Here is a 27,526-nt window from a genome sequence, read left to right as displayed (position 1 = left end):
GTCATGAGGAAGAAGCCTGTTTTTATGTTGTGTGTGTGTGTGTGTGTGTGTGTGTAATTTCTACAACCATGGCCACATTTATAGGAAGTAACTTCTGGGGTAAAAGATTTCGTTAGCCAACTTGAAATAGCCTCCCAATAGACTACAACCAACTGTGGACCTTTCCTAAACTGGCAGCATCAAAGGGATCAATTTCAAGGGATCTATTTCAAGAGATCAGTGTTTCATTTGTGTCCATGTTGGGTGGGGGGGGGGACTTGCTTCACCTCTTTCTTTGTGGCTTTTCAAGACCATGACCCTTGAAAGTTCACCTCCAAAAAACCACCCCCAAAACAAAAAACCTTTATTTATTTTTAGCTGAAAGGAAGTTGTTATTTCTCCTTTTGAATGCTGACTTTGTTCATGAATAATTTTTAAGTGTGAATTTTTAGACAACAAAATGATTCTCTGCTGAAGTTATAAGTTTTGAGCTGGGTTTAATTTTTGTCTGGAAAAAGAAGGAAGAAAAAAAAAAAGCAAAGCCACATGCAATGCAGCCTGCATAACAAGAAGAGTAGTTTTCTGGGGATGAAAAATATTATTCCAAGTATAATAGAATGTGCTTACACTCTGTTGTCTGCATTCACCTCTTAGCCCTTCCAGCACCATCACATTCTCTTTGATAGAATGAAACCCAAGGGGGGCGGGTTTCATTTGATGTATTTACCCACTCGTGACAAATCAATGAAATGCTTTGGGCATTTAATTTCTCTCTATGGCTATTTCCAACTCTTAGCCCCACAAGGTAAATGTTTAGCCAATATTTTAAACTGTAAGAAAATCTAGAGGCAAGCATGTTCGGCATCAGTTACTTTTGTACATTTTTAAATTCTCCCTTCATAGGAGACTCCCCACAGGGTATCAGTGCACAAGTATGTTAAATACACATGCGATCTCTGCATAGAGCCACAGACATTTAACAACACAAAGCGAAGATGCAGCCCTGGGTAGAAAATCAATTTAAAAGTCTGAATTTCTGTTCCCTAGACGACTCTTAAATTGAAAGAGATTTTCACAGGAGAAAAACAGTCCAGGCGCACCTCGTCTTATTGCCCTTTCCTTTACTGCACTTTACAGATACCGTGTTTTATACAAACTGAAGGTTTGAGGCGACCCTGTGTGGACGAAGTCCGTTTTTCCGGTAGCATTTCCTCACTCCATGTCCGTGTCACACTTTGGTAATTCTCCCAGGATTCCAAACTTTATTGTGTGTCTTACAGTGATCTGTGATCTTTGATGTTACTGTTTGTTTTCAGGCACCACAAACCGTGCCCATATAAGATGATGAATTTAACCCATAAATGTATGTATTCCCACTGCTCCTTCCCCATCTCTCTCCCGCTACACGGGCCTCCCTGTTCCCTCAGACAACAGTATTAAGTGTAGGCCGGTTACTAACCCTGCAATGGCCTCTTAAGTGTTCATGTGAAAGGAAGAGTTACACGTATCTCAGTTTAAATCAAAAGCTAGAAAGGATTACACTTCATGAGGAAGGCATGTCGAAAGCTCAGACAGGCTGAAAGCGCAGCCTCTTGTGCCAAACAGCCAAGTTGCAGATGCCAAGGAAAGGTTCCTGAAGGAAATGAAAAGTGCTGCTCCAGTGAACACAAGAATGATAAGAAAGGGAAACATAATTGCTGATGTGTAAGTTTTAGGGGTCTGTGTAGAAAGAAGGCTTCCCTGGTGGCTCAGAGGTTAAAGCGTCTGCCCGCAATGTGGGAGACCTGGGTTCAATCCCTGGGACAGAAAGATCCCCTGGAGAAGGTAGAAAGAAGATCCAAACAGCCACTTTTCTTGAAGCAGAAAGAAAAAAAGGCCTAATCCAGAGCTAGGTCCTAACTCTTTTTAATTCTAGGAAGGATTAGAGAGATGAGGAAGCTACAGAGGAAAAGTCTGAAGCTAACAGAGGTTGGTTCATGAGGTTTAAAGAAAGAAGCCATCTCTTTAAAGTTGGAGGTAAAACAGCAAGTGCTGATGTAGAAGCTGCAGCAAGTTGTGCAGAAGATCTAGATAATTCATAAACGTGGCTACTCTAAATAACAGATTTTCAATGTAGACAAATCAGGCTTCTATTGGAAGAAGATGCCATCTAGGACTTTAAGAGCTGGAGAGGAGAAGTCAGTGCCTGGCTTCAAAGCTTCAAGGGACAGGTTGACTCTGTCATTAGGGGTGAAACGTAGCTGGTGATTTTAAGTTAAGTTTAGTGTTCATTTACCATTCTGAAAATCCTAGGGACCTTAAAGTGAAAGTGTTAGTCACTCAGTCATGTCTGACTCTCTGCAATCCCATGGAGTGTAGTTCATCAGACTCAAGAAATTCTCCAGGCAAGAATACTGGAGTGGGTTGCCATTTCCCCCCCCTCCGGGGATCTTCCTGACCCAGGGATTGAACCCAGGTCTCCCACCATGCAGGCAGATTCTTTACTGGCTGAACCACTAGAGCACAGAGCCTGTGCTGTGTCAGTGAAACAACAGAAGCATGGATGACAGCACAGCTGTTGACAGCGTGGTTTACTGACTACTTTAAGCCCACCGTTGAGACGTACTGCTCAAAAAAAAAAATTCCTTTTCAAATATGACTGCTTATTGACAAGGCACCAGGTCACCCAAGAACTCTGGTGGAGATGAATACGAGATTAATGTTGTCATGCCTGCTAACAAGACACCTGTTCTGTAGCCCGTGGATCATGGAGTCATTTCGGCTTATTATTTAAGAAATACATTTTGTAAGGCTTTGACTGCTGTAGATAGTGATTTCTCTGACAGATCTGGGCAAAGTCAGTTGAAAACCTTCTGGAAAGGACTGTTTTTAACAACTGGTGTCATTTAGAATATTCATGATTCGTAAGAAGAGGTCAAACAAGCCACTTTGCCAGCAGTTTGGAGAAAGTTGGTTCCAGCCCTCATGGGGGACTTTGGGGGATTGAGGCTTTAGCAGAGGAAATAACTGCAGATGTGGTGGGAATTGCAGGAGAGCTAGTTAGAAGAGGAGCCTGGAGCTTTCCCTGGCTGTCAGTGGTTAAGACTCCGAGCTCCAAATGCAGGGAGGTTTGATCCCTGCTCAGGGAACAAAGATCCCACATGCCGTGGAGCAGCCAAGAAAGAGCCAACCGACAGGTGGGGCTGAGTGCTGCCTCTCCTCTCCTGATAAAACTCTAATGGATGAGGAATCGCTTATGGGTGTGAAAAGACAGTGGTCCCTTGAGATGGAATCTACTCCTGGTGAAGATGCTATGAAGACTGCTGAAATGACACCAGAGGATTTAGAATATTACATAAACTCAGCTGCTAAAGTGGTGGCAGCATTCAAGAGGACTAACTCCAATTCTGAAAGAATATCTATGGGTAAAAGCTATCCAACACCACCGAGCGCAGAAATCATTTGTGAAAAGAAGAGTCCACTGAGGCAAACTTCAGTGCTGTCCTGTCTTAAGAATAAGACGGCCACCCCAAAATTCAACAGCCACTACCTTGATCAGTCAGCTGCCATCAACATCCAGGCCAGACCCTCTACCAACAAGAAGCTTATGACTTGCTGAAGGCCAGAGGATTGTTAGCGTTTTTTAGCAAGAAATTATTATTAATATTATTATTTTTTGCGTTAGAGTTCCTATCAGAGGGATGACAGCACCACAGCCGCACTGGATCCTCATGAAGGAGGCACACGAATGACTGGGTTACAAGAGTTACAGGAATGAGAGCTGCTCATTTCCCAGACACTACAGCTCACAGAAAACCAACAAAGGCACGAGATACAGACCATTCACTTGTGAATGTGTAAAACTCAGGAAAGTCCACGTCACTCCTACAACATGTTGAAACTGCCTCAGAATTCACACAATACCAACTTTCTCATGGTTCTGGTTTAATTACATATACCAATTTATAAAAATGGCAAAATCTGTAACTCTGTTCAAAATTTTAAAAGATTACTTAAGAATAGTTTCTTGTATTTCTATGCCACCTTTATAGTTCTGTTTTCTTATTTCTTAATTAGTAAATTCAGCGTGCAGATTCTATCCCAGGCTAATTTATACACTTCCGGAAGGAACGGCCTCTTAAATCCACAGAGTGTTGAGGTGCGGAGCCCCCAACCATGTCAGATTCGTTTCACATATGATAATATACATGTTTCAATCCATTCTCCCAAATTATCCCTTAAAAAATTATTTTTAAGTATGTACATTGCTTTTTAGACATAATGCTAATAGTAGCCTATAGTATAAACAGAGCTTTTATATGCGCTGAGAAACCAAAAAAATGTGTGTAACTCTTGTTATTGTTATGGTCTGGGACCAAACCCCCCCGATCTTCGAGGAAAGTCCATATCAGTCTAAATGCACACAGATGCACGCTGAAAAAGGGCAACCTGAGAAGTATTTCCTGACTTGGTATCACGTAAATATTCTGGCCACGTTCTGCTGCCGAAGTGAATTGTAAGCACACAGAGGTAAAAGGTAGGTTACTCTTCCAGTGCTGGTGACTTTTGGTCAATGAGAAAGATCAGAAGATCTGTTGTTAAAAGTAAACTTAAGTATTTGGTGTATATAAAAGAATATCAGGTTTGAGGGAAAGTGCTTGGCAACCCAGAGGTGATAATTTTTTCAGAAACTTAAGGTGAGTGGCAGGAAAGTTGAGGCATGCATTCCTTTTGGAAGGTGTGTTTTGAGGCATTCATTCCATTTGGGAGGTGTGTTTCATGTCAGTGGCAGACTTCTTTTCTAGAATACTCACAGTAACAGTTAAGTCAGGATGTAGCAGACCCTACCGCTGCGTCCTCAGCATCCCTTCTTCCTCTTGTCATCTGACTGCCCTAGTTTTTTTTCAGTATCTACACCACCCACTTACACCCCAGCGACTTCAGGGAAAGCCAGCTCCACTGTGCTCTGGGATGGAGTGTGTGGCCAGGGCTAAGCGCATCCCACCCTGGCCGCAGCAACTGGCTCAGGCGGGAGCATGTGACCCAGGCTTGCTGGGGAGTTCCGAGGAAATGTACAAGCTGAAAGTTGTTGACAGTTATCTTGTGACCACGAGGAGGAGCCAGCCATGGGATGAAGGCAACTGGAAGAAAGATAAAGATGGAAAGATACTTCATAATGACATGAACAGAAAACACCTGTACTGTGAGAAAAGGAACTAGGTGAAAACTACATAGGCTGTGGGAATGAAATGGTACATTTCCAGAAATCTGAGTGTGTGTGTGTGTGTGTATATATATATATTTACATATATATGTATATGAAGAGTCTTAAAAATATTCATTCCCTTTGATCTGGGGATCCTTCTCTTAGGCGTCTTAAGATTCATGCCCTAAGATGCTAATCCTGGTCTTATGTATAATAGGAAAAGAAAGAAATTAGCTTAAAACCCTAACAGTAGGAGAATGAAGGGTCAATAACTCATTGAATGAAACTTTATAAATGAATGCAGTATAACCCAAGTTTTTTCAGAATCAGAATTGGCTAGCACCATCATTAATGATTTAACTTTGTATTTCTCTGGGTCAGGAAGATCCCCTGGAGAAGGAAATGGCAACCCACTCCAGTATGCTTACCTGGAAAATCCTGTGGACCAAGGAGCCTGGTAGGCTACAATCCATGGGGTTGCAAAGAGTTGGACACGACTGAGCGACTAACACTTGTATTTTTAACACATTTTTTTAAGCTGTGCTTGAACTGTGGTTGGTAGGTTGATTATGAAATTGAAAATCAGTTGTTAAAGTGCTGTCTCTTTAAATATATAGAATGAGGATAAAAAACTATACACACACAAAAACTCTTTGTGAGGAATTTCTAACAGGAAATTGTGGTATAACTCAGAGCTTAATTGCAAAGGATCATGGGGTGATTTTTAATTTCTTTGTTTTTCCTGGAAAAAAAAAATACACAGTGAGCATTTCTGTTCAGACTTAATTTAATACAACAGTTAAATTGATCTGACCTGTTTGATAGTCACAGTTATTCTTGGGCTGCATGGCTGTGCTGTGCTCAGATATGTCTGACTCTTTGCAACCCCATGGACTGTAGCCAAGTTAATGGGCCCCCTCACTCTTGTGAGTGCACCCACCTAAGCCCTTGTTCCCCAGGGGGCAGCCCTTGACACCAAGAGGGCATCACCTTGTGTAGACATCTCCATGTACTTAGCCACAGGTCTGGTCTGTGGAGCCTCTTACACTCCAGGCCAGCACATGGCTCTTGTGCTGCTAAACCTCTCACTCCAGCTTTTTAAAGAAAAAATTTATTTGGCTGCATTAGCTCTCAGTTGTGGCATGCAGGATCTAGTTCCCTGACCAGGGATCGAACCCTGGGTCCCCTGTATTGGGAGCGTGGAGTTTTAGTCCCTGGACCACCAGGGTAGTCCCTCTCACTCAAGCTTTTAAGTGATCATGACAGAGTGGGCTACCACCAGCGATTACTTCTGATCAAGGCTGGGTGGCACGTGGGCCAGCGGCAATCAGGGTAACCCAGCCCAGTCTCAGCTCCAGTGGACTTGGAAACGACAGTGGTTCTCAAACTCTGAAATGCATCTGAATCACGTACGAGGTTGAGGGCCAACCTTGTCAGAACACAGGTTTTTGAGCCTCATACCCAGAGGTTCTGATTCAGCAGGTCTGGGCAGATGGAGGGGGGAAGCGGTGAGAATTTGCATTTCTCATAAGTTCCCAGGTGATGCTGGGAACACACATTGAAAATCACTGATTTAGGAGATTGGTGGCCCCTGGAAGGAAAAGTAATCCAGTGCTAGTTTTTTTGTTTCCCTGAAGCCTTCACAGCAACAAAGACCTCTTGTCATCTCCACAGAGTGTTGTGAACCCTTGGAAAAGCACAGAAGTGAAGAAGTGAAACTATATAGAAAATGACATGCGATATCAACTTCATGCCCGTGGCATCTGGAGCTGTCACAGAGCACCTGCATGGCTGTCACATTGTCACAGCAGCCCTGAGGTGCAATTATCTTTGTTTTAGAGAATGAAATGGAAGTACCAGGCACCATGACTGTTGTCTAAACAGAAAACAGGTATTGGAGGCAGTTTCTTTTTCTGGTGATGAAAATTTTCTAGTGTACACGAAAGTAGAGAACATGGTGTCATGAATCCCCGAATGCTTCAGCTTTGGCGATGAGTGGTTCTCAAACTTGAGCGTTCAGTAGACTCACCTGGCAGACTTGTCAAAGCAGAGATTTCATGAGTATCTCTACATTCTAGAATTATCAAAGGACTTCTCCAGTGGTCCTGTGGTTAAGATGCCAAACTCCCACTGTATGGGGGCTGGGATCTTAGTTGGGGAACTAAGATTCCGCATACCACATGGTCCGATTGAAAAAATTATCAAGACTTCGCCACATTAACAGTTCTCTGATGAGAGGATAGCACTGGCATCCTGTGATCTCATGAGGTAGGATTTTGTGTTGTGTGGAAACATTCGGTGGTTTGATGACTGATACCATCCCCTTTAAGTGAGCCTGCTTGCTCATTTTAAAAATAACCCAGAACGCAGGAAACAGCATCTCTCTTGGATAGCTATTTGACAGCTTCTATAGATAAACCTATGCTCACTTTGTGACCCAGCAAACCCATTGATAGTTGCCCCCCGCTACAGAGAAATGAGAACTTCTGTCCACCAAAAAAATTTTACCAGAATGTTCACAGCTTTATTGGGTACAATGGGATTTATCTCCATGCATCCTGTCGAGTGAAAGAAGCCAGACACAAATGAAAATACTCCGTATTATGTCAAGTATATCAAATCCGAGAAGCAGCAAAACGAATCTGTAGCGACAGGAAGTGGGAAAAGAGCAGGATGGAACTTTTCCCCCGTGGGCGGTAATCACACAGATGTACATTCACATACAGAACAATTAATGGAGCTGAACACGGAAGGTTTGGGCTTTTCAGTGAGTGTAGTTTATACTTCAAGGGCCCTTAGCACGCATCCGCAGCCTCGCCCACACCAGATCCCAGGAGGCTCAGACCAGCTGTGCCCGGCCTCGCCCACCTCGGAAAGGCTAATATTACTCGGGGCATCCGTTTCCCTCGCCCGCCTCCAGCCCAACTTCCGCGCCTCACCGAGGGCGTAGGCTGCAGCCGCCTTTCAGCTGCGCACCGGCCGGTGCAGCCGAGGCTGGGTGGGGCGTCCCCCGCGCGGGCCCCGCCCACCAAGGCCCCGCCCCTCCACGAGGCCCCGCCCCATCGCGCCCACATAGGCCCCGCCCCGCCCCACACAGGCCCCGCCCCCCGCTACTGGCCCTTGGCCTCCGCCGCCGGGGGCGGCCCGCGGGCAGGGGCCGCGCGATGTCGCACGGAGCCGGGCTCGTCCGCACCACGTGCAGCAGCGGCAGCGCCCCGGGAGCCGGGGCCGGCGCGGGGCCGCTGGGCGCGAGCTCCTCGGAGGGAGTGCTGGACCCCATCTACCCCCGCACCCACGCGGCGATGCTGAAGGTGGCGCAGATGGTAGGAGAGGCCGGGGTCCCGCGGGCTGACCGCGGAGGGCAGGGTCCGGGGAGGGGACGCGCCCGCGGCGGGAGCATCCACCCCGGGCGGGGTCGTGAGCCGCCCCAGTCAAGTTGGAGGGGGCTTCCTCCGGCGAGGAGCTCGGCGCACCCCCCGGCCTGCTCCCCCGGCCCCCGCTCCGGGCTCCCGAGTTTCTCCCCCGCTCCGCGGGGTCGGCCCGCCTGGGACCTTAAGAAGCCACGGCCAAAGTTCCCAAGCGCCTTCCTTCCTCTTCTCGGGCCGCGCCGCTTCGGACCCGCGCAGGGGGTGGGGAGTGCCGGGGGCGGCGCTCAGGCCGCGGAAGCCGACCTCTTCCAGCTCTCCGGCCGCCGCGTCTTCCTCGCTAACCCCGCGCCGCTGGGCTGCCTGCTCGCGGCCCGGCCTTCCCCGGGGCAGAAGGCGCGGGGACCCTCGGGGCATCTGTCCCGGGCCCTGCCCCTTGACACCCAAGGGAGGGCCGGCCCTCGGGCCTGCTGGACGGCAGTGGTCACTCGGGAGTCCTCTGTACTTTGTGGGGAGCGGGCATCTCCGGAAAGGGAGCCGGGCGGGACCGAGCAGCGCAGACCTTGCCCGGCCTGTTCCCCATTCCTCTGCCTCTTCAAAAAGTTCTTCCTCACAATTTTTAAACCTGAAACACCTTTCCCGTTTGTCTGCTGTGTTTGGAAACTCGGCCAGGCTCTTTGTGATTCCACTCCTGATAATGTTTGCAGCGAGAATGGTGGAGGGGAAAGTGGTAGTTTTGAAAGGGGGTAGAGATGGGACTTATACCCAAGGTCACAGACCCAGAGGCCGGGCTGCCTGGACACAGGGTGAGGCCCTCACAGGCATCCACAGCTCTGTTACTCTGGGGGCCAAGGGTGCATAGAGGGGGCTCTGGTTTCCTGCTTAGGCCAGACCTGAAGGGAAGAGGGACTGAGTTCCCTTTTCTCAGAGAAGAGCATCTAGATGGACTAAAAATTAGGAAGTGGAAGTATTTTAGCTACTAACCAAAATAAATCATGCACAGCTGTGTTGGCTTTGAGTAAGGCATATTGGGGGATTCAGGCTAAGAGATCTGATCAGCCAAATAGAGGGCACCTACCTACCTCCCCATCCTTAAGAAAGATGAATGGGAGCCTTGGAAGGTGTATCAGGAGCTGAATAATGAGATTAGTGGACAAAAATTGGGGTCAGAGCCTTCCATAAGTTTAATAAACACAGACAGTGGAGAAGAGAAACCTCCCCTTCATTCCTCTCCTAAACTAGCCTCTTACCTTTGGCCCTTGAGCCAGGTTGCAGGTGACAGTGATGGCCCGATGTGCCAGAGAGAACAGAGACTTGGAGAATTGCATCTCTGTGTGCCCAGAGGGTTCTTACACCTTCTTCCTTCCTGGGGACTGCCCTGTCGATTCAGGCCGGCTTGAGCAGACCCCCTGGGAGTGAAGTTGCCATTGCCATGACCGTATTACTACACAGAGACCATTTAGGGCTAATCTCCTCCTCCTTCTCCTCTGGGAGTCCCCCCAAATCCACTAGTCGAGGAAGGAATGTCCATCTGGATCCTCACAGAGTGTGAGCTGGAGCCGGGCCTCCTGGCATCATCCGTGTCCTTGAGGGGCCTGAGCTGGAAAGAGCACCCTGGGCGCTGCAGGCATCCAGAGGGCCTTGCCTGGAGCACCACCAGCACTCCTTATCATTTTGTTTGTTTATCAGACTTCGGTGAGTGCCATGTTCACCTCTGTTTCTCCAGAAACATGGCTGTGACAGAGCCCTTGCCCTCAAGGATTCTGTGGTTTTGCTGAGGAGACAGACTTGTCCCCAAACTGCCTGGTTGAGGTGATGAAAGATCTGTGGTTGCCCGCATAAGGAAGGAAGGACGGAGGGAAGATTAAGGTGACATTTGAGTTGAATCTTGAGAGTTGAGTGTGGGTGTGTCAGGCTCAGCATGCCCTGTTGGCCTCCCAGTGACTTTATTCCTGTGATTCTGGGGAGAGGGGACGTAGAAAGTTAGGAGACAGGGTGAGATGAGGGCCAGTGTGGGGCAGTTCTTCCTGACATTTAGAAAGGGGTTTATCTCTCTTATTGAGCATCTGCTCTGTTCTTACCTCTGTGTAAGCCAGGCCTATGGAGTACAGCCGTTAACAAGATAGATCCTTTCGGCAGAGACTGTGACATTTGCAGAACCATAATAGGAAAGGAGAATCAGAATGTAGTTTCATAAGCAGTGAAGATGGAAATCTAAGTGTCTTCCAGAAGCTTCCTTTTTTAAAAGTTTTATTTTCAGTCACGCTGTGCGGCTTGTGGGATCTTAATTCACTAATCAGGGATTGAACTTAGGCGCTCGGCAGTGAGAGCACCAAGTTCTAACTACTGGACCACCAGAGAATTCCTGGAAGGTTCCTTTATTTACTCAGTAAATAGAGAGCACCTGCTGTATGCTAGGACAGTGTGGAAGGCCCAGTGAACAAGAGGGGTCAGCCCCTGACCTCTTTATAGTGTAATTGGGAAAGTAAACATTGAGTGGTTTTAAATATAAAATTGTACACGGGGACAAAAGTTATGAAGGAGAGGCCCTCAGTACCATAGAGCAGCAGTTCCCAAACTTTTTGTCACCAGGCACCAGTTTCATGGAAGACAGTTTTTCCATGGACTGAAGGCGGTGGGTGGTTCAGGATGATTCAAGGGCATTACATTTATTGTGCACTTTATTTCTATTATTATTACATCAGCTCCATCTCAGATCATCAGGCATCAGATCCCAGAGGTTGGGGACCCCTACCACAGGGAATTAACTGGGAGGTCTACCCTGTCGGGGAGGTAAGGAAGGGCTCTTCTTTGGAAGGGATATTTGGAGGACGAGGGAACAGCATTACCAGAAGAAGGAAGAGCACAGACAGGGGCTCAGTGACTGGAGGAAGGAGGAGTGATGATGGTTGGAGGAAAGGGAACAGGGCTGGTAATGGTGTGAATGAGTCTGGAGAAATATGCCAGGACTAGCCCATCCAGCGGAGAAGGCAATGGCACCCCACTCCAGTACTCTTGCCTGGAAAATCCGATGGACGGAAGAGCCTGGAAGGCTGAAGTCCATGGGGTCACTGAGGGTCGGACACGACTGAGCGACTTCGCTTTCACGCGTTGGAGAAGGAAATGGCAACCCACTCCAGTGTCCTTGCCTGGAGAATCCCAGGGACGGGGGAGCCTGGTGGGCTGCCATCTATGGGGTCACACAGAGTCGGACACGACTGAAGTGACTTAGCAGCAGCAGCAGCAGCCCATGCAGGGTCTGCCAGAGCGTGCTGAGAATACGGTGCTTGTTCTAAGATTATCCCGGAAGTAATCATATCATTATCAATCCACTGTTGAAGCGATGGTTCTCAACCTAGGACTGCACAGCCCCCTAGGGTCATTTTGGAACTTCATGGAAATTGTCTTTTGATTGTCACTGGGATTAGGATTGTATTCAGGATGTGTTTCATTCAACAAAGTAATGAAGGCATTGCAAGTATTTAACTATCCTAAAGAGAGTGTTATCAGGAATACTGTTGAAGGGGACTAAGTGGGTATGAGAGTCTGGGGAGAGTTCCTGAGTTTTTCTGGCTTCCTAAAGACTTTCTAGGAGTTTGTGGCAAGTACCGACTTCCCTTGGGTATTCACAGCCCACATCCCAGATGGAGTTAGACGGTGGGGGATCGCAGTCTCTGATATAACCATGAAAAGACCTGTTAGTGGAGAATGAGCAAGCATAGCCCAGAATGGCTCACCCTTCATGTTCTGTCTCAGGTCTGTGTGGAAGGAGGAGCCCCAGTTTGGTTCCCAAATGCAGCCAGCACTCTCATGCCCTATTTCGTGGCAGCTGGAGGGTTGAGGGCAGCAAAGAACCTCATATCAAGAGTTTTTGACCCCTTGGGACTTCCCTGGTAGTCCAGTGGCTAAGACTCCAAGTTCTCAATGCAGGGGGCCTGGCTTTGATCCCTAGTTAGGGAACTAGATCCCACATGACACAACTAAGACCTGACCTAGCCAAAAAAAGAAGTCTTTCATCCGAACCCAGTCCCAATCCAACAACAAGAAACTGCTGTCCATCAATGGTCAAACAAATAAAAATAATAAGACGTAACTTACAGGCTTTATTCCCAATAACAGAAGTAATACTTGTTCATTGTAGAAACTTTGGGAAACCAAGAAAAAACTAGACCCTCCCACTCCCTCTCCCCCCGGGTTTAACATTGAAAGTAAAATTTTACACTATTTCACAGGCGACGTGATTTGCGGTTGTTGGTTTTGTCTTTGTAATTTTACAATGGGCTTCCCTGGTGGCTCAGAGGTTAAAGCGTCTGCCTCCAATGCGGGAGACCCGGGTTCGATCCCTGGGTCAGGAAGATCCCCTGGAGAAGGAAATGGTAACCCACTCCAGTATTCTTGCCTGGAGAATCCCATGGACGGAGAAGCCTGGTAGGCTATAGTCCATGGGGTCGCAAAGAGTCGGACACGACTGAGTGACTGAACAGAACAGAACAGAACTTTTACAAAAGTAGGGTGACATGCTACAGTTTGTAAAGTGCTTTCATTTGCTTAACAGGTGATGGATGCTTTCTCGTGTCACCTGAGGTTTGCATGCCATGAGGTTCTCAACCGTGTTTTTGCAGCCAGTTATGAATGTACCATGGTTTGTGTGACCAGCCCCCTCCCCTTTTTTTGTGGCTCAAGGAGCTTCCGGTTCTGCCTGTTGATGAACAAGACAGTGATGAACTGCCCTGCAGAGAAGTTTTGGTGTGCAAAGCCGTTAGCACTTCCTTCAGATAAATGGCCATGACCTTTCACAGAGAGAGATGGAGTGCGTCTTGCCCTGCTGAGCGTGCTGGCATTAAACAACTCTCTGGCCTTGTTAATAGCCAGAAATCAATGGTTGTCTCTGTATCACCCAGAAATTTCCAGGAGCCAAATGTGGTAGTAACAATATTTTAAGTCACAGTCTTATTTTCGGTGTCTGATGGTTTAGAAAAGAAACAGGTGGGCTAGAAGACTTTGTAAGGGTTTTATTTTTATTTTTTTTAAGAGCTTCATAAGAAAAGATTTATTTCTTCAGAGTTTTACATCAGTCATTGGTTGCTGGTATGAAAATATCTCTTTTTTAATTCTTTGGCTCAAGGGTGATACCGTTGATCAGAGTAGTCACGTGTCCTTTTCAAAAGCAAGAGGTCTTGGAGAAATCTGTGTGTCCAGAATGAAACAAGAACTGTGTAATGTCCGTTGCAGCTTCTCTTTTATCACCTACTTTTGATGTGGACCATTTTTTAAAGTCTTTATGGAATTTGTTACAGTGTTGCTTCTGTTCCGTATGTTTGGAGGCATGTGGGATCTTAGTTCCTCAACCAGGTATCAAACCCGCACCCCTCAACATTGGAAGGCGAAGTCTTAACTTCTGACCCACCAGAGAAGTCCCTCTTTCCATCAAATACTCTGAAAGGCAGTTGTGTTTAAGCAATGGCAACAACCTCCACGTACATCGGAAGGATGACAACACCCCATAGGTGTGAGGATTTGTTTATTCAGGCTGCAGATGGTGTGGATTTCCTAACTACTGGCAAGAATTCCCCTGCAGGGCACCCCAAATAACTGTCCACACCCGGATCAGGAGCCATTGGCCAGAGGAGAGGGTCCTGATGAAAACAGCAGCTGGAGGGGTCCACCAGGCTGGGAGATGAGGGTGGGCATTTGGAGGCTGTGCGTGGTCCCACGTGAGTCCAGACAGTCGCACAGGGTCCCTGGCATCACAGTGGATCCTGGAGACCCTCCAGGACATTCCGAGACCGCCCTGTGTGGGTCAGCGCATTCATTTCAGCTCTTTCCTCCCTTCCTCCCAGGCTCATCCCCTGCTCTCCAGGCTGACGCTTCCTGCCTGGGGGCCCCTGGCCGCCCATCTGTTTCCTAGCCCTGCCATCTGCCCATGGCACCGGCCCAGGCCTGCTGCCCGGGAGCCTCTCAGTGACCTGCCGCCTGCCTCATGCTGTCCTCCTTTGTCACCAGTTTGGCTCAGAAGTTTCTTTGCCTGCTGCTCACTCCCGGGCATTCCTCTGCCGGGTCCTTAGCAACCCCCTGGCATTGGTGGCCTGGCTCAGGGCCTGGTGCTGGCTGCTGGCCCTCCATGCCCTAGCCTTCCTGAGAGATGAGGGCTCACAGGGAGAAGGGGACCTCTTCCCAGTGCAGCCCCATCATCTGGACCAGCGGCGGTCAGCCTCCTGCTGAGAAAGCCTTTCACCTGGTCTGTGTTTTACTTGGCAGTGACAAGGCTCTTCCTTTCTCTGGGGCAGCCTTTTCCCTTTAAAGAAACAGGTGGACAGATTCACTGATAGAGAAAGAGAGAAATTGTCTGGAAAGTGGTTGCCACACATTACCCACAGAAGAGATTGCTGTGAAATTTTCAGACTAAAACGGGTATCACTCTCATTCATAGAGGTGGAGACAGTGAAGGGAATTCAGAAGGGAATAGGAAAGGGAGAGGAGAAATTAAATAAATGCTTTTGGGCACAGAGTAACTTGGACCTTCTGGAATGCAGAGAGAGTAACTAAGGCGCACATGTCCTCCATACCTTTTTACTCATTTCTCCCTCTTAGGTTTTCTTTATTTCCCTAGGGAGGCGGCAACAATGCTAGTATTGTTTAAAGGGAAGTCTTTTTAAAGCTTTTTCTCTCGTGTGATGAAAGTGCTCCTTAGCTGATAGTAGCAGTGATAGTAGCTTTTATCATATGTTGAGTCCTGTTAGGTGACGAAGACTGGCCTAGGTGTTTTACACGTGGGGCTTGTTCAGTCCTCAGAATAGGTGGTTCCTTACAGACGAGGAAACAGAGAGAAACCTGCTAACTTGTCCAAAATCACAAAGCCATAAATAATGAAGCTGCACTGGGGGCAGTTTGAGTCTAGATCTTGAACTCATAAAAGGACAACTTGGAGTTGGTTTTTTTTCATTATCAATATGCCATGAAGAGTTTCCCATGTCTTTAAACCTTTTTTTTCCTAATTGCTTATTTATTTGGCTGTACTGGGTCTTAGTTGTAGCACACACATCTTCAATCTTCTTTGTAGCATATAAGATCTTTAGTTGCAGCATGTGGGAGCTAGTTCTCAGAACAGGGATTGGACCCAGGCCCCCTGCCTTGGTAGTGCAGAGTCTTAGCCACTAGATCGCCTAGGAAGTCCCCTCATGTCATTAAACCTTACCTGGAAAGGATGCTGTGGTAACTATATACGAGTCCATTATTTGGTTAGAGGACCCACCTGGCTCCTCTTTGGTGGACAGGCAGTTGCAGAGTTAAAGGGAGGTGTTCTGAGACGTGCCAGCAGGTGCTGATGACAATTTCACCTTTTGCCAGAGATGAACTCAGAACGAGTGGGGTACAAGACAGACAGAGTGTGTTGTACTTTAGAAAGCACTTCACGTATTTCTCTCTGGGCCTCTGGAAGGCTTAAGAGGGAACCATTAGTAGGACTTCCCTGGCTCCCTGGTCAGAGAACTAAGATTCTGAGTGGCCAAAAAAAAAGTGAAATCATTTGTATCATCTTTGCGTTATGTCCTAAGTTCCTCCCAAGAGAAGAACTAAAGTTCAAGTGTCTGCTTTGTCATGTCAGGCAATTTCACATGCAGTTTCCCTTTGGCTCATCCTTAACAACTGTTGGTTAGTCATTTCCCCCTTCTTTGGATTGAATGAAGGCTGAGAGATTTTGTCACTTGCACAAAGTTGGAAAATTCTATTAATTTCTGGAGCCAGCATGGGAACCTAAGTGTGGCCACGGTCTAACCCTTCCCCTGCCATGGTGTGCTGTCCCTCTGTGTGTGGCACACAGGCTCCCAGGCCCCCCTCTGTGGCTCACACACCCTAGGGGGACCCCTCCTGTGAGTCATTTGTTGCTCAGTTGTATCTGATTCTTTGCGACCCCTTGGACTGCGGCACACTAGGTTCCCCTGTCCATCACCAACTCCCAGAGATTACTCAAACTCGTGTCCATCAGGTCAGTGATGCCATCCAATCATCTTATCTTTTGTCGTCCCCTTCTCCTCTTGCCTTCAATCTTTCCCAGCATCAGGGTCTTTTCCAATGAGTCAGCTCTTCGCATCAGGTCATCAAAGTATTGGAGTTTCAGCTTCAGCATCAGTCCTTTCAGTTAACATTCAGGGTTGATTTCCTTTAGGATGGACTGGTTTGATCTTCTTGCTGTCCAAGGGACTCTCAAGAGTCTTCTCCAACACCACAGTTCTAAAGCATCAGTTCTTCAGTGCTCAGCCTTCTTTACAGTCCAACTCTTACATCCATACATGACTACTAGAAAAACCATAGCTTTGACGAGATGGACTTTTGTTGACAAAGTGATGTCTCATCCCATGAGTCACAACCCTATGCAATTCCATCTTCTCAAGTGTGGACAGGACCTTCGACTTTTTCTAACCATTAAGGAATAGCAAAGGAGATGTGATGTCATTCCCATGGTTATGTCATGTGCCTGGGCGAAGGGATGCTGCAGATGTAATTAAAGCTCCAAGTCAGTTGATTCTGAGTTGATCAAAACGACGTTATCTTCAGATGAAAGTCCCTCAGTCACGTCCGACTCTTTTCGACCCCATGGACTGTAGCCCGCCAGGCTCCTCTGTCTATAGGATTCTCCAGGCAAGAATACTGCAGTGGGTAGCCATTCCCTTCTCCAGGGGAGCTTTCCCATTCAGGGATTGAACCCGGGTCTCCTGCATTGCAGGTGGATTCTTTACCATCTGAGCCATCAGCCTGGCTTAATCAGGTGGTAGTCCTTAAGAAAGATACCAGGTTCTTCCCAAAGGGAGAGATTCTCTTGCTGGCCACGGAGAACTAACCTGCCCTGCAGAAGGCCATGTGGGGTGCAGCTGTGGGTCGTGTCTCGAAGCTGAGAGCAGCCCTCAGCTGAAATCAACCATAAAATAGGATCCCATACTTGCAACAGTGCATGAGCTTGAGTGAGAACTCCAAGCCTCAGAGGAAACCCCAGCTAGGCCCCCACCTCGATTGCAGCCTCATGAGACCCTGAGCAGAAGACTCTAGCCAGAGCTCCCGACTGCTGGAAACTGTGAGATTTTAAATGAATATCAGTTTAAGCTACCTACTTGGGGTAATTTGTTAGGCAGCAGGAAATATCTCATATACCCACAGAAACCCGTGTCTCCTGCATCAGATCTGGTGCTTTCACTGCTACTCCTTAGCAAGAAAAGCGGGGGAATGGAAGGTCAACAGCCGTGCAGGAGGCACGAGGTACAGTGGCCATTTAAAAAATATATTTACTTTATTTGGCTGCATTGGATCTTGGTTATGGCATGCGGGATCTCTGTTGTGACCCATGGGCTTACCCTGTGGCCTCTGGGATCTTAGTTCCCAGACCAGGGATCGAACCCATGTTCCCCACATTGCAAGGCGGATTCTTAACCACTAGACCACCAAGGAAGTCCTTACAGTGGCCATTTTTACAGTAACAATTAGATAAGTTTTTATCTGGGCTGTGGTCATATGTCTTTTAATTCTTGGGCAGTCAGTCTGTTGGTTGGAATCCTTGCTCTGGGCATTGTGCTAAATGCTTTAAAAGCCAAGAATTCACTCATCATTAGGACCTGGGTTCAGATCTTCCCTGGTGGCTCAGACGGTAAAGCATCTGCCTATAATGCAGGTAGACATCGGTTCAATCCCTGGGTCGAGAAGATCCCCTGGAGAAGGAAATGGCAACCCACTCCAGTACTGTTGCCTGGGAAATCCCATGGATGGAGGCTGGCGGACTACAGTCCATGGGGTTGCAAAGAGTCAGACTCGACTGAGGCATTTTCACTTGAAGATAACATCCTTTTGATCAACTCAGAGTCGGCTGATTTGGAGCTTTAATTACTTACCTCTGCAGCACCCCTTCACCCCAGCATGTGACATAACCATGGGAATGACATCACATCTCCTTTGCTATTTCTTACAACAGTATTTCCATCTTACAGATGAAGAGACCGTGTGGGGAGTTTAAATACCTTCTGTGCATAAGAGTGGCCTCCACCGCCTGGCAGTCCCACTGTCCTCCAGGGTCCTTCCTAGAGCCATTCTGAAAAATAAAAATACTGATGTTCACGGTAACTGTGGTTGTACAATTGTAAAAAGTGTATTTCCTATTTTTGAGTAGATAACATTCATATGATCAAGATTTTAAAAGTGCATAACCTCTTCTAGTTTCCACATTTCCTTCCTGGAGGCTCCCAGTGATAACTGTTTTCTTGTTATCAGGAGTTATTAATATTTTCTGTTTCTGTGTGTGTGTGTGTGTTTGTCTCTCTGTTGGCTTTCCACCTTGGGGATCATTCTGTATGCATTCAGAGTGTTCTCATCCTCCTCATGTTCCTTAACAGCTGCATTGTGTCCGAGAGAATGGACTGACCATGTTGTTTTTTAACCAATCCCCTATTGATGGGCAGTTAGGTTATTTCCCATATTTTGTTATGTCTAAGTGCTGTAGTAGATTAGTTCTCTGTGTGTACAAGATTATCAGAAGGAGAAATCCCTAAAGGTGGAATTCCTAGGCCCGCTAGCTGTTGCCTGCCCTTGGACATTTTTTTGTCTGTTCTGTAACTCAGATTCTCCAGCATCTCCTGTGATCTCCTCCCAGGGGGTGTCAGAGGTCTTCCACATACATTGTCATTGAGAGGCTCTACTTGGTGTTCAGGAATCAGAGTTCAAGCTCTCTAGACTCCTACTTGACTTAATTTAAGATGTTAAGGACCAGAAAAGTCTGGGGAACAAGAAGACCTGTGTGATCAGCATTATTAGATTTTCCCAGAATCCATCACAGGGAGTGTTGAAGTCAAGCTTCTTAAAAGTAGAGCTAGAGATGGGGATTCTTTTATTTGTTTATTAATATTTATTTTTATTGGAGTATAGTTGCTTTACAATGTCTTGCTCGTTTCTGCCGTATGGCACAGTGAATCAGCTGTGTGTGTACATACACCCCTCTGTTTTTTATTCCCTTCCCATGGAGGTCACCACAGAGCACTGGGGAGAGTTCCCAGTGCTGTGCAGGAGGTTCTCATTAGCTATCTATTGTGTACATGGTAGTGTATATTTGTCAGTCCCAGTCTCCCAATCCATCCCACTTTTCCTTCCCACCTTGGTGTCCATGCTTTGATTCTCTGTGTCTGTTTCTGCTTTGCAAATAAGATCACCTCTACCTTTTTTTCCCTAGATTCCACATCCATGCGTTAATATACAATATTTGTTTTTCGCTTTCCGACTGACTTCACTCTGTTTGACCGTCTCTGGTTTCCTCCATGTATCTGCATATGGCACCGTCTCGCTCCTTATTTTGGCTGAGTAATACTTCTGCAGAAATTGCCTGCGTGAGGGCTGCCGTCAAGAGCAGGGGAGGGCTGGACGATGGGTTTGAGAAGTCTGGCCTCAGCCTGATCTTGCCGGGACTCTGGAGAGGGAGGTGCCCCACAGAGATGCTCCCATCTGGGGCAGTGGAGCTGGGCTTTTGTTCTGTTCATTGGCTACAGACCAGAGAAGGGAGTGGATAAACTCGGGATGGGGAGCCTCCGAGCCAAACAGCTCCCACTGTGCAAGGAAAATCTTGAGAAGGTTGTGGGTGGGCAGAGTGAGCAGCGCCCTCTGCGGTAGCTAGGATGTGTACACTGACCTGGTGAAGGGGAGCCCAGTGGAGCAGCAGGCTTCCCTGGTAGCTCAGTTGGTAAAGAATCCGCCTGCAACGCAGGAGACACCAGCTTGATTCCTGAGTCATGGAGATCCTCTGGACAAGGGATAGGCTACCCACTCCCGTATTCTTGGGCTTCCCTGATGGCTCAGCTGGTAAAGAATCCGCCTGCAATGCAGGAGACCTGAGTTCGATCTCTGGGTTGGGAAGATCCCCTGGAGAAGGAAAAGGCTACCCAGTCCAGTATTCTGGCCTGGAGAATTCCATGGACTGTATAGTCCATGAGGGGTCGAAAACAGCTGGACAGGACTGAGTGACTTTGTAGTGACTTTCACTTTCACTCACTTTCAGGGGAGCAGGGAACCTGTGGAGCAGCGCCTGCCTGTGTTTCTCAGGAGTCTTTGGAATGAATGGCTTTTCCTCTGGTTGATCTCTACCAAGGCTCTAAGCTGGTGTGCTCTGAGGACAGACAAACCTGACTGAAGCCTCCCTCCACCTGCAGAACTGGTTTATCAGTATTCTTCCCTGGGGCACACCCTGGTCTGCAAGGCCAGTCTGCACCAAATTCGGATGTTACTGTTCTCTGTTCACTTAAGCAGTTTTGTTATTTTTTTTTTCAACTCTCATTTGAAACAAGGGGAGAAGAAAACAAATCAGTATTTACTGAATGAAAAAATAAAATCAATAGGAACCAAAAGTATTTCTGTAACCTTTCAGGAAAGAATTGTGAGCAGTATCATGGTGGTGTAAATAACTTGACCGTATCTGTTTTAACTCCTTGGAGGGACCTAATGATTTCAGAGATGAGGGCCTTATTGATATATCGTGTGTATTGTGAGTTTCACATGAGAAAGGTAAAAAGAAGCACCACTGACCTTGTGTTGATAATGTGACATTGGTTTTACAAGGGTCCTCAAATGTCATCATTATGGAGCAGTGTTTACTGACTGCCACTTTGGGCAGAGGAAAAGCTGCAGTGTATACAGCAGAAATTAACACAACATTGCAAATCAAAGGAAAACTGCAGTGTAGGGACTTCCCTGGTGGTCCAGTGGTTAAGACTCCGCCTTCCAATGCAGGGGGCATGGTTTGATCCCTGATTGGGGAGTTAAGATCCCACATGCCTCTGGGTGTAGCTGGAAAAAACACCCTGCAGTGTAATATGCATCCCCTAAACCTCATGGGCGTGTCTCCTTGCTGACTGAAAGTCTACTGTCAGTTTGTTGTTACATTTGGTTCCAGACCACCACAGTAAAGTGAGTATCGCAGTGAAGTGAGACATGAATTTTTTGGTTTTCCAGTGTTATATAAAAATTATGTTTGTACTATATTGTAGTCTATTACCTCTGCAATAGCATTATGTCTAAAAAATGTACATACCTTAATTGAAAAATACACTATTGCTGAAAAAAAAATGCTAACCATCATCTGAGCCTTCATGTGTCTTTGTCTTTTTGCTATTAGAGGATCTGGCCTTGATATTCTATGACTGCTGACCAATCAGGGTGGTTATTGCTGAAGGTCGGGGCAGCTGTGGCAGTTTCTTAAAATAGGATGGCAACAAAGCTTGCCGCATAGATTGGCTCTTCTTGCGTGAACGACTTCTTTGCAGCCTGCACTGCTATTTGGCAGCCCTTGACCAAATAGTGGAGAACTTCTTTCAAAATTGGAGTCAGTCCTTTCAAACCCTGCCACTGCTTTATCACCTAAGTTGATGTAATATTCTAAGTCATTTGTTGTTATTTCAACAAACTTCGTAACATTTTCACCAACAAACTTCACAACTCTGTCTCAAGACACCACTTCCTTGGCTCACCCTTAAGAGGCGACTTCTCATCCACTCAACCTTTATCAGGAGAGGCAGCAATTCATTCCCATCTTCAGGGTCTGCTTCTAATTCTAGTTCTCTTGATATTTCCACCACATCTGCAGTTACTTCCTCTACTGAAGTCTTGAAACCCCTCGAAGTCATCTATGGGGGTTAGACTCAACTTCTTCCAAATTCCTGTTAATGTTGATATCTTGACCTCTTCCTGTGAATTATGAATTTTCTTCATGGCAGCAACAATGGTGGATCCTTTCTAGAGGTTTTCAGTTAACTTTGCCCAGCTCCATTAGAAGAACCCCTGTCTATGGCAGCTATATAGCATTACAAAATGTATTTATTAAATAGTAAGACTTGGAAGTTGAAACGACTCCTTGATCCATGGGCTGCAGAATGAATGTTGTGTGGTAAGTCACTTCAGTCATGTCCAACTATTTGTGACCCTATGGACTTAGCCCGCCGGGCTCCTCTGACTGTGGGATTCTGTAGGCAAGAGTACTGAAGTGGGTTGCCATGCCCTCCTCCAGGGGATCTTCCTGACCCAAGGATCAAACCGTGTCTGTTATGTCTCCTGCATTGGCAGGCAGATTCTTCACCACTAGCGCCACCTGGGAAGCCCAGCTATGTAGCCTTACAAAATGTACTTATTAAATAAGACTTGAAAGTTGAAATGATCCGTGAGCTGCAGAATGAATGTTGTGTTAACCAGCATGAAAACAACATTGACTTTGTACATCTCCATCAGAGATCTTGGATGACCAGATGCCTTGTCAATGAGTGGTCAGATTTTGAAAACAATCCTTTTTCAGAGCAGTAGGTCTTAAAATATTTAATAAACAATGTTGTAAACAGATGTGCTGTCATCCAGGCTTTGTTGTTCCATTTTGAGAGCGTAGGCAGAGTAGATTTAGCATAATTCTTAAGGGCAGCAGGATTTTCGGAATGGTAAATGAGCATTTAAAGTTGCAGTAGCGCAAAACAAGAAAATCAGCCTGTCCTTTGAAGCCAGGCATTGACTTTGTCTCCAGCTATGAAAGTCCTATAGAGCATCTTCTTCCCTGCATGCGCGCTCATTCATGTCCGACTTTTGCTAACCCATGGACTGTAGCCTGCCAGGCTCCTCTGTCCATGGGATTCTCCAGGCAAGAATACTTGAGTGGGTTGCCATTTCCTTCTCCAGGGATCTTTCCAACCCAGGGATCGAACCTGCATCGGCAGGTGGATTCTTTACCACTGAGCCACCTGGGAAGCCTGCTGCCTTCTTCCAGTAGAAGGGTATTTGTCTACACCGAGAACTTGTTTTATAGCGTGGTCACCTTCGTGAATTATCTCATCTAGTTCTTCCGGAGCACTTGCCGCAGCTCAGCACCTGCACTTGCTGCTTCACCTTGCACTTTGATGTTAAGGAGACGGCTTCTTTCCTTCAATCTCATGAACCAGCCTCTGCCAACTCCAGACTTTTCTTCTGCAGCTTCCTCACCTCTCTCAGCCTTCCTAGAATTGAGGAGAGTTAGGGCCTGGCTCTGGATTAGGTATTGGCTTAAGGGAATGCTGTGGCTGGTTTGGTCTGCTATCCAGGCCGCTGAAACTTTCTCCACATCAGCAATAAGGCTGTTTTGCTTTCTTATCATTACATTTTTTTACTGGAGCAGCATTTTTCATTTCCTTCAAGAATGTTCCCTTTGCATTCACAACTTGGCTAACTTTTGGCGCCAGAGGCCGAACTTTCAATCTGCCTGGGCTTTCGACATGCCTTCCTCACTAAGCTTAATCATTTCTAGCTTTTGATTTAATGTGAGAGACGTGCGACTCCTCCTTTCACTTGAACGATTGGAGGCCATGGTAGGGTTATTAGTGGCCTAATTTCAGCATTGCTGTGTCTCAGGGAGCAGAGAGGCCTGCGGAGAGAGCGAAAGACGGGAACGACTGGTCGGTAGACACAGTGCCGTTTGTCCCCAGTGCTTGAGCGCACATTTCCCAAGAAGGCCCTTCTCTTACAAACCGCTGTGCGGTTCGCTCTTTCGAGAGATCTGTGACATCAGTTCTGTGGCACCTAACCTCGCTGCCGTGTTCGGATTTCACCAGCTGACCCACTAACGTCCTTTCTCTGGTCTGGCGTTGCCTTCAATGGTTGTGCCTCTGCAGTCTCTTCAGCCTGGAACGGTCTGTCTGGTTTTTCATGACTTTGACGCTAGAGGAGTCCAGGACAGAGCAGCCCCATCATTGGATGTTAAATCGGTGTGGACGGACCTTCTGACTCCCGGTGTTCTGTAGTCACCACAGAGGCAGAAGAGAAAGAAAGGGAAGAACATGTGTTTGGGTCATGGTGACCTTATCTCCATTTTACTGCTTCTGTTTTCACAAAAGTCCCCTTTGCAGACTTCCTATCCAGAGTTAATAGTTCAAGTTGGACTTGATTGCATGTCCTATTAATAATAATAAGAAGAAAACACAACAGCTTAGCTCAAAGATAACATCCTTGGGGGACTTCCTTTGTGGTCCAGTGGTTCAGGCTCTGTGCTTCCAATGCAGAGGGCACAGGTTCGATCCCTGGTTGGGAGACTTAAAGGTGACATTCTTAGAATGTCCTCTTCTGTTAACTTGCCTGAATTACCTCACTTAATGCTCAACAACGACCCTCTCCTCTCGGTACTTATGTTTCATATTTTCAGCCAAGCACCCGAGTCCATAGTAATTACACCATCAGATATGGAGTCTGGCACAGGTATTTAGCAGTTCTCCAAAACCCAGGCTGCTTCTCCCGGGCTGCAGGCTGGTTTCTGGTCAACAGTGGTGCAGAGGCAGCTCGTTCTCACCAACGAAGTGAGTGAGAAGGGCTGTTGGTTATTTCCTGTTTGAGGCTCTGCAGAGGCAGGATCCTCTGCTCTTTTTTTCTGTCAGTTGAATGCAGGGGACTCCAAGCCCTATTTTGCATATTTAAAGATAAGGAATTGAAACAATCCTGGCGTCTATAAACAGCCTGCTTCCCCTCCCCAACCCTGTCCAGCCTGGGAAGGATCTTTCCCAACACCCCCACCTAAGGTAGTCCCCCCACCCACCCCCGCCTGCAGATTCCACCCAACTGCTGCCCCCATCACCCGGTCCTGTTGCTCAGTTCTGCTTTCTTCCCAGCACTTCTTCATCTGAAATCCCCTCTTACTTCTTCATCACCTGTTGGTGGTGGTCTTCTCCACCAGGACGTGACTGCACCGCGAGGGACAGTGGCCATCCTGTCTGGGTCACCGGATGCCTGGAATTCAGAAAGCACTCACAATGTTCGTCGTTGTTGTTTGTCTTAGCTTTAAAAAAAATTTTTTTTTAATGAAAATATAGTTGATTTGGGGCTTCCCAGGTATCTCAGTGGTAAAGACTCCACTTGTCAGTGCAGGAGACCTGGGTTCAATCCCTGGATCAGGAAGATTCCCTGGAAAAGGAAATGGCAACCCTCTCCAGTATTCTTGGCCTGTGAAATCCAATGGATAGAGGAGCCTTGTGGGCTACAGTCTCTGGGGTCACAAAAGAGTTGGACATGACTGAGCGACTATACAGCAGCTACAATAGTTGATTTACAATGTTGTTTTCATTACTGTTGTACAACAGAGTGATTCAGTTATACACATATACATTCTTTTTAAAAAATACTCTTTTCCTTGGGACTTCCCCAGAGTTCCAATCGTTAAGACCCTGTACTTCCAATGCAGGGGGCCTGGATTCTATCCCTAGTTGGGGAACTAAGATCCCGTGTGCTATGGGTGCAGTCACACAAAAAACTTTTTTTCCACTGTGGTTTTTCCAGGATATTGCATATAGTTTCCTGTGCTATCCAGAAGGACCTTGTTGTTTATCCATCCTATATATAGAAGCTTACATCTGCCAATCCCAACCTCCCACTCCATCTCTTCCCCTTGGCATCCACAAGTCTGTTCTCTGTGTCCATTCAGAATTTTTTTTTTTTCTTCTTGAATGAAAGATTTTCTTTACCTGTTAATAGCGCTCATTTCAGAAAAGTCAGCCTGGGTAAAGCGCTTGAGAGACGTGGATCTTCTTCTGAAGACCCAATACTAGATATTGATCAGGATCATGAATAGTGATAACGAGGGGAGAGGAGTGACCTGGCTGTGGAAGGGCCCAAGGCATTGGCGTCAGGCCTGCAGGCCAGGGGGCGGAAGGGGGAGCCGGCGGGGAGAGGCCTGGAGTTTCTGGTGGAGACGCGGTTCTGTGCTGGTGACCAGTGTGGGAGAACCTTTCTTTTTTATTGAGTTGGGTTGACAGCTTTGCACTGACTCACACACTCAAAACAGGATGGTCCGACGCCAGAGCAAGCAAAGATGAGCCGTGGGAGGAGAGAAGTGTCTGCCGGTCTGTCCAGCTGTCAGGCCCCGGCTCCTGATTTAAAGCATCCCAGCAAACACTGAACAGTAGCATCGCCGCAGTGGATGAAAGACCGAGGGCATAGTGTGCCTGATGCGGGCAGCTCACACTCAGACTTCGATTTCTGGCTTGAGTGATGAGCCTCTGTGCGGTCCTGGTCATGGCTTTCCGCCTGGCAGAGGCTCAGCTTCAGGTCACTGCATCAGATGTTTGTTTGGTGTCTCCTCTGTCCCAGCCGTTTGGGGGAACAACAGTGAACAAGGCCGATCGTACCTCTCCCCTTGGGCAGAAGATGTAGAGGTTTTACACATCATCACCCCCAAGGCCCCACTGTTTTAGGCTCTGCTAGGAGAGGAAGCTGGTGTTAACTGTGTGAGGACACAAATCTCCTATCACTTAGAAAATTTATGCTTATTCAAAGAGTTCTTTCAGACTGAACTAAATGGAGATTTTATATACTCTTGAAAGTGAAAGTCACTCAGTCGTGTCCGACTCTTTGTGACCCCATGGACTATACAGTCCATGGAATTCTCCAGGCCAGAATACTGGTGTGGGTAGCCTTTCCCTTCTCCAGGGGATCTTCCCAACCCAGGGATGGAACCCAGGTCTGCCTCATTGCAGGTGGATTCTTTACCAGCTGAGCCACCAGGGAAGCCCAAGAATACTGGAGAGGGTAGCCTATCCCTTCTCCAGAGGATCTTCCTGACTCAGGAATCAAACCAGGGTCTCCTGCATTGCAGACAGATTCTGTACCAGCTGAGCCACCAGGGAAGCCCTTTTATATACTCTTGTGAATACCCAAAAAGGAAAATTGATGAAGGAAAATAAATTGGTGAAGATATTCCTAAAATGGCCCTTCGCTGCTAAGTTCTTTTTTTTTTTTTTTTAAGAATCTTTATTTTTTAAAATATATTTTATTTACTTATTTTACTGCTCCAGGTCTGAGTTGCAGCACTCAGGCTCTTCAGTCTTTAAGGCAGTATGTGGGATCTAGTTCCCCAAACAGGAATCAAACTCAAGCTCCCTACATTGGGAACACAGAATCTTAGCCACTGGACCAGACCACCAGGGAAGTCCCTAAGGAGTCTTTTTTTTTTTTTTTTTTAAAGGAATCCTTTTTTAAGTATTTT

At 47.0% G+C, this 27,526-nt stretch overlaps 1 protein-coding gene and 1 long non-coding RNA gene across 2 annotated transcripts in view; both read left to right on the top strand.

Annotated features, from left to right (window-relative positions):
• The first annotated feature begins 8,263 nt into the window (after nt 1–8,263).
• The window catches only part of CMTM7 (CKLF like MARVEL transmembrane domain containing 7), a 43,899-nt gene continuing 24,636 nt past the window's right edge, over nt 8,264–27,526 (top strand). The window contains exon 1 of the mRNA XM_055414746.2: nt 8,264–8,487. Within this exon, the coding sequence (XP_055270721.2) occupies nt 8,329–8,487 (159 nt within the window). The 5' untranslated portion in view covers nt 8,264–8,328. The remainder of the gene's footprint in view (nt 8,488–27,526) is intronic.
• LOC148774069 (uncharacterized) lies at nt 15,901–21,627 on the top strand. Its single transcript, XR_016036260.1, has 2 exons — nt 15,901–18,629; nt 20,552–21,627. It is a non-coding gene; the product is annotated as an uncharacterized LOC148774069 (long non-coding RNA).

This window comes from Moschus berezovskii, chromosome 24, assembly GCF_049115385.1.
Source record: "Moschus berezovskii isolate FMDL1 chromosome 24, NW_MosBer_1.0, whole genome shotgun sequence".
Lineage (NCBI taxonomy): Eukaryota > Metazoa > Chordata > Mammalia > Artiodactyla > Moschidae > Moschus > Moschus berezovskii.
Note: the sequence above shows the minus strand (reverse complement) of the source record. Positions and strands in the feature narration are given on the sequence as shown.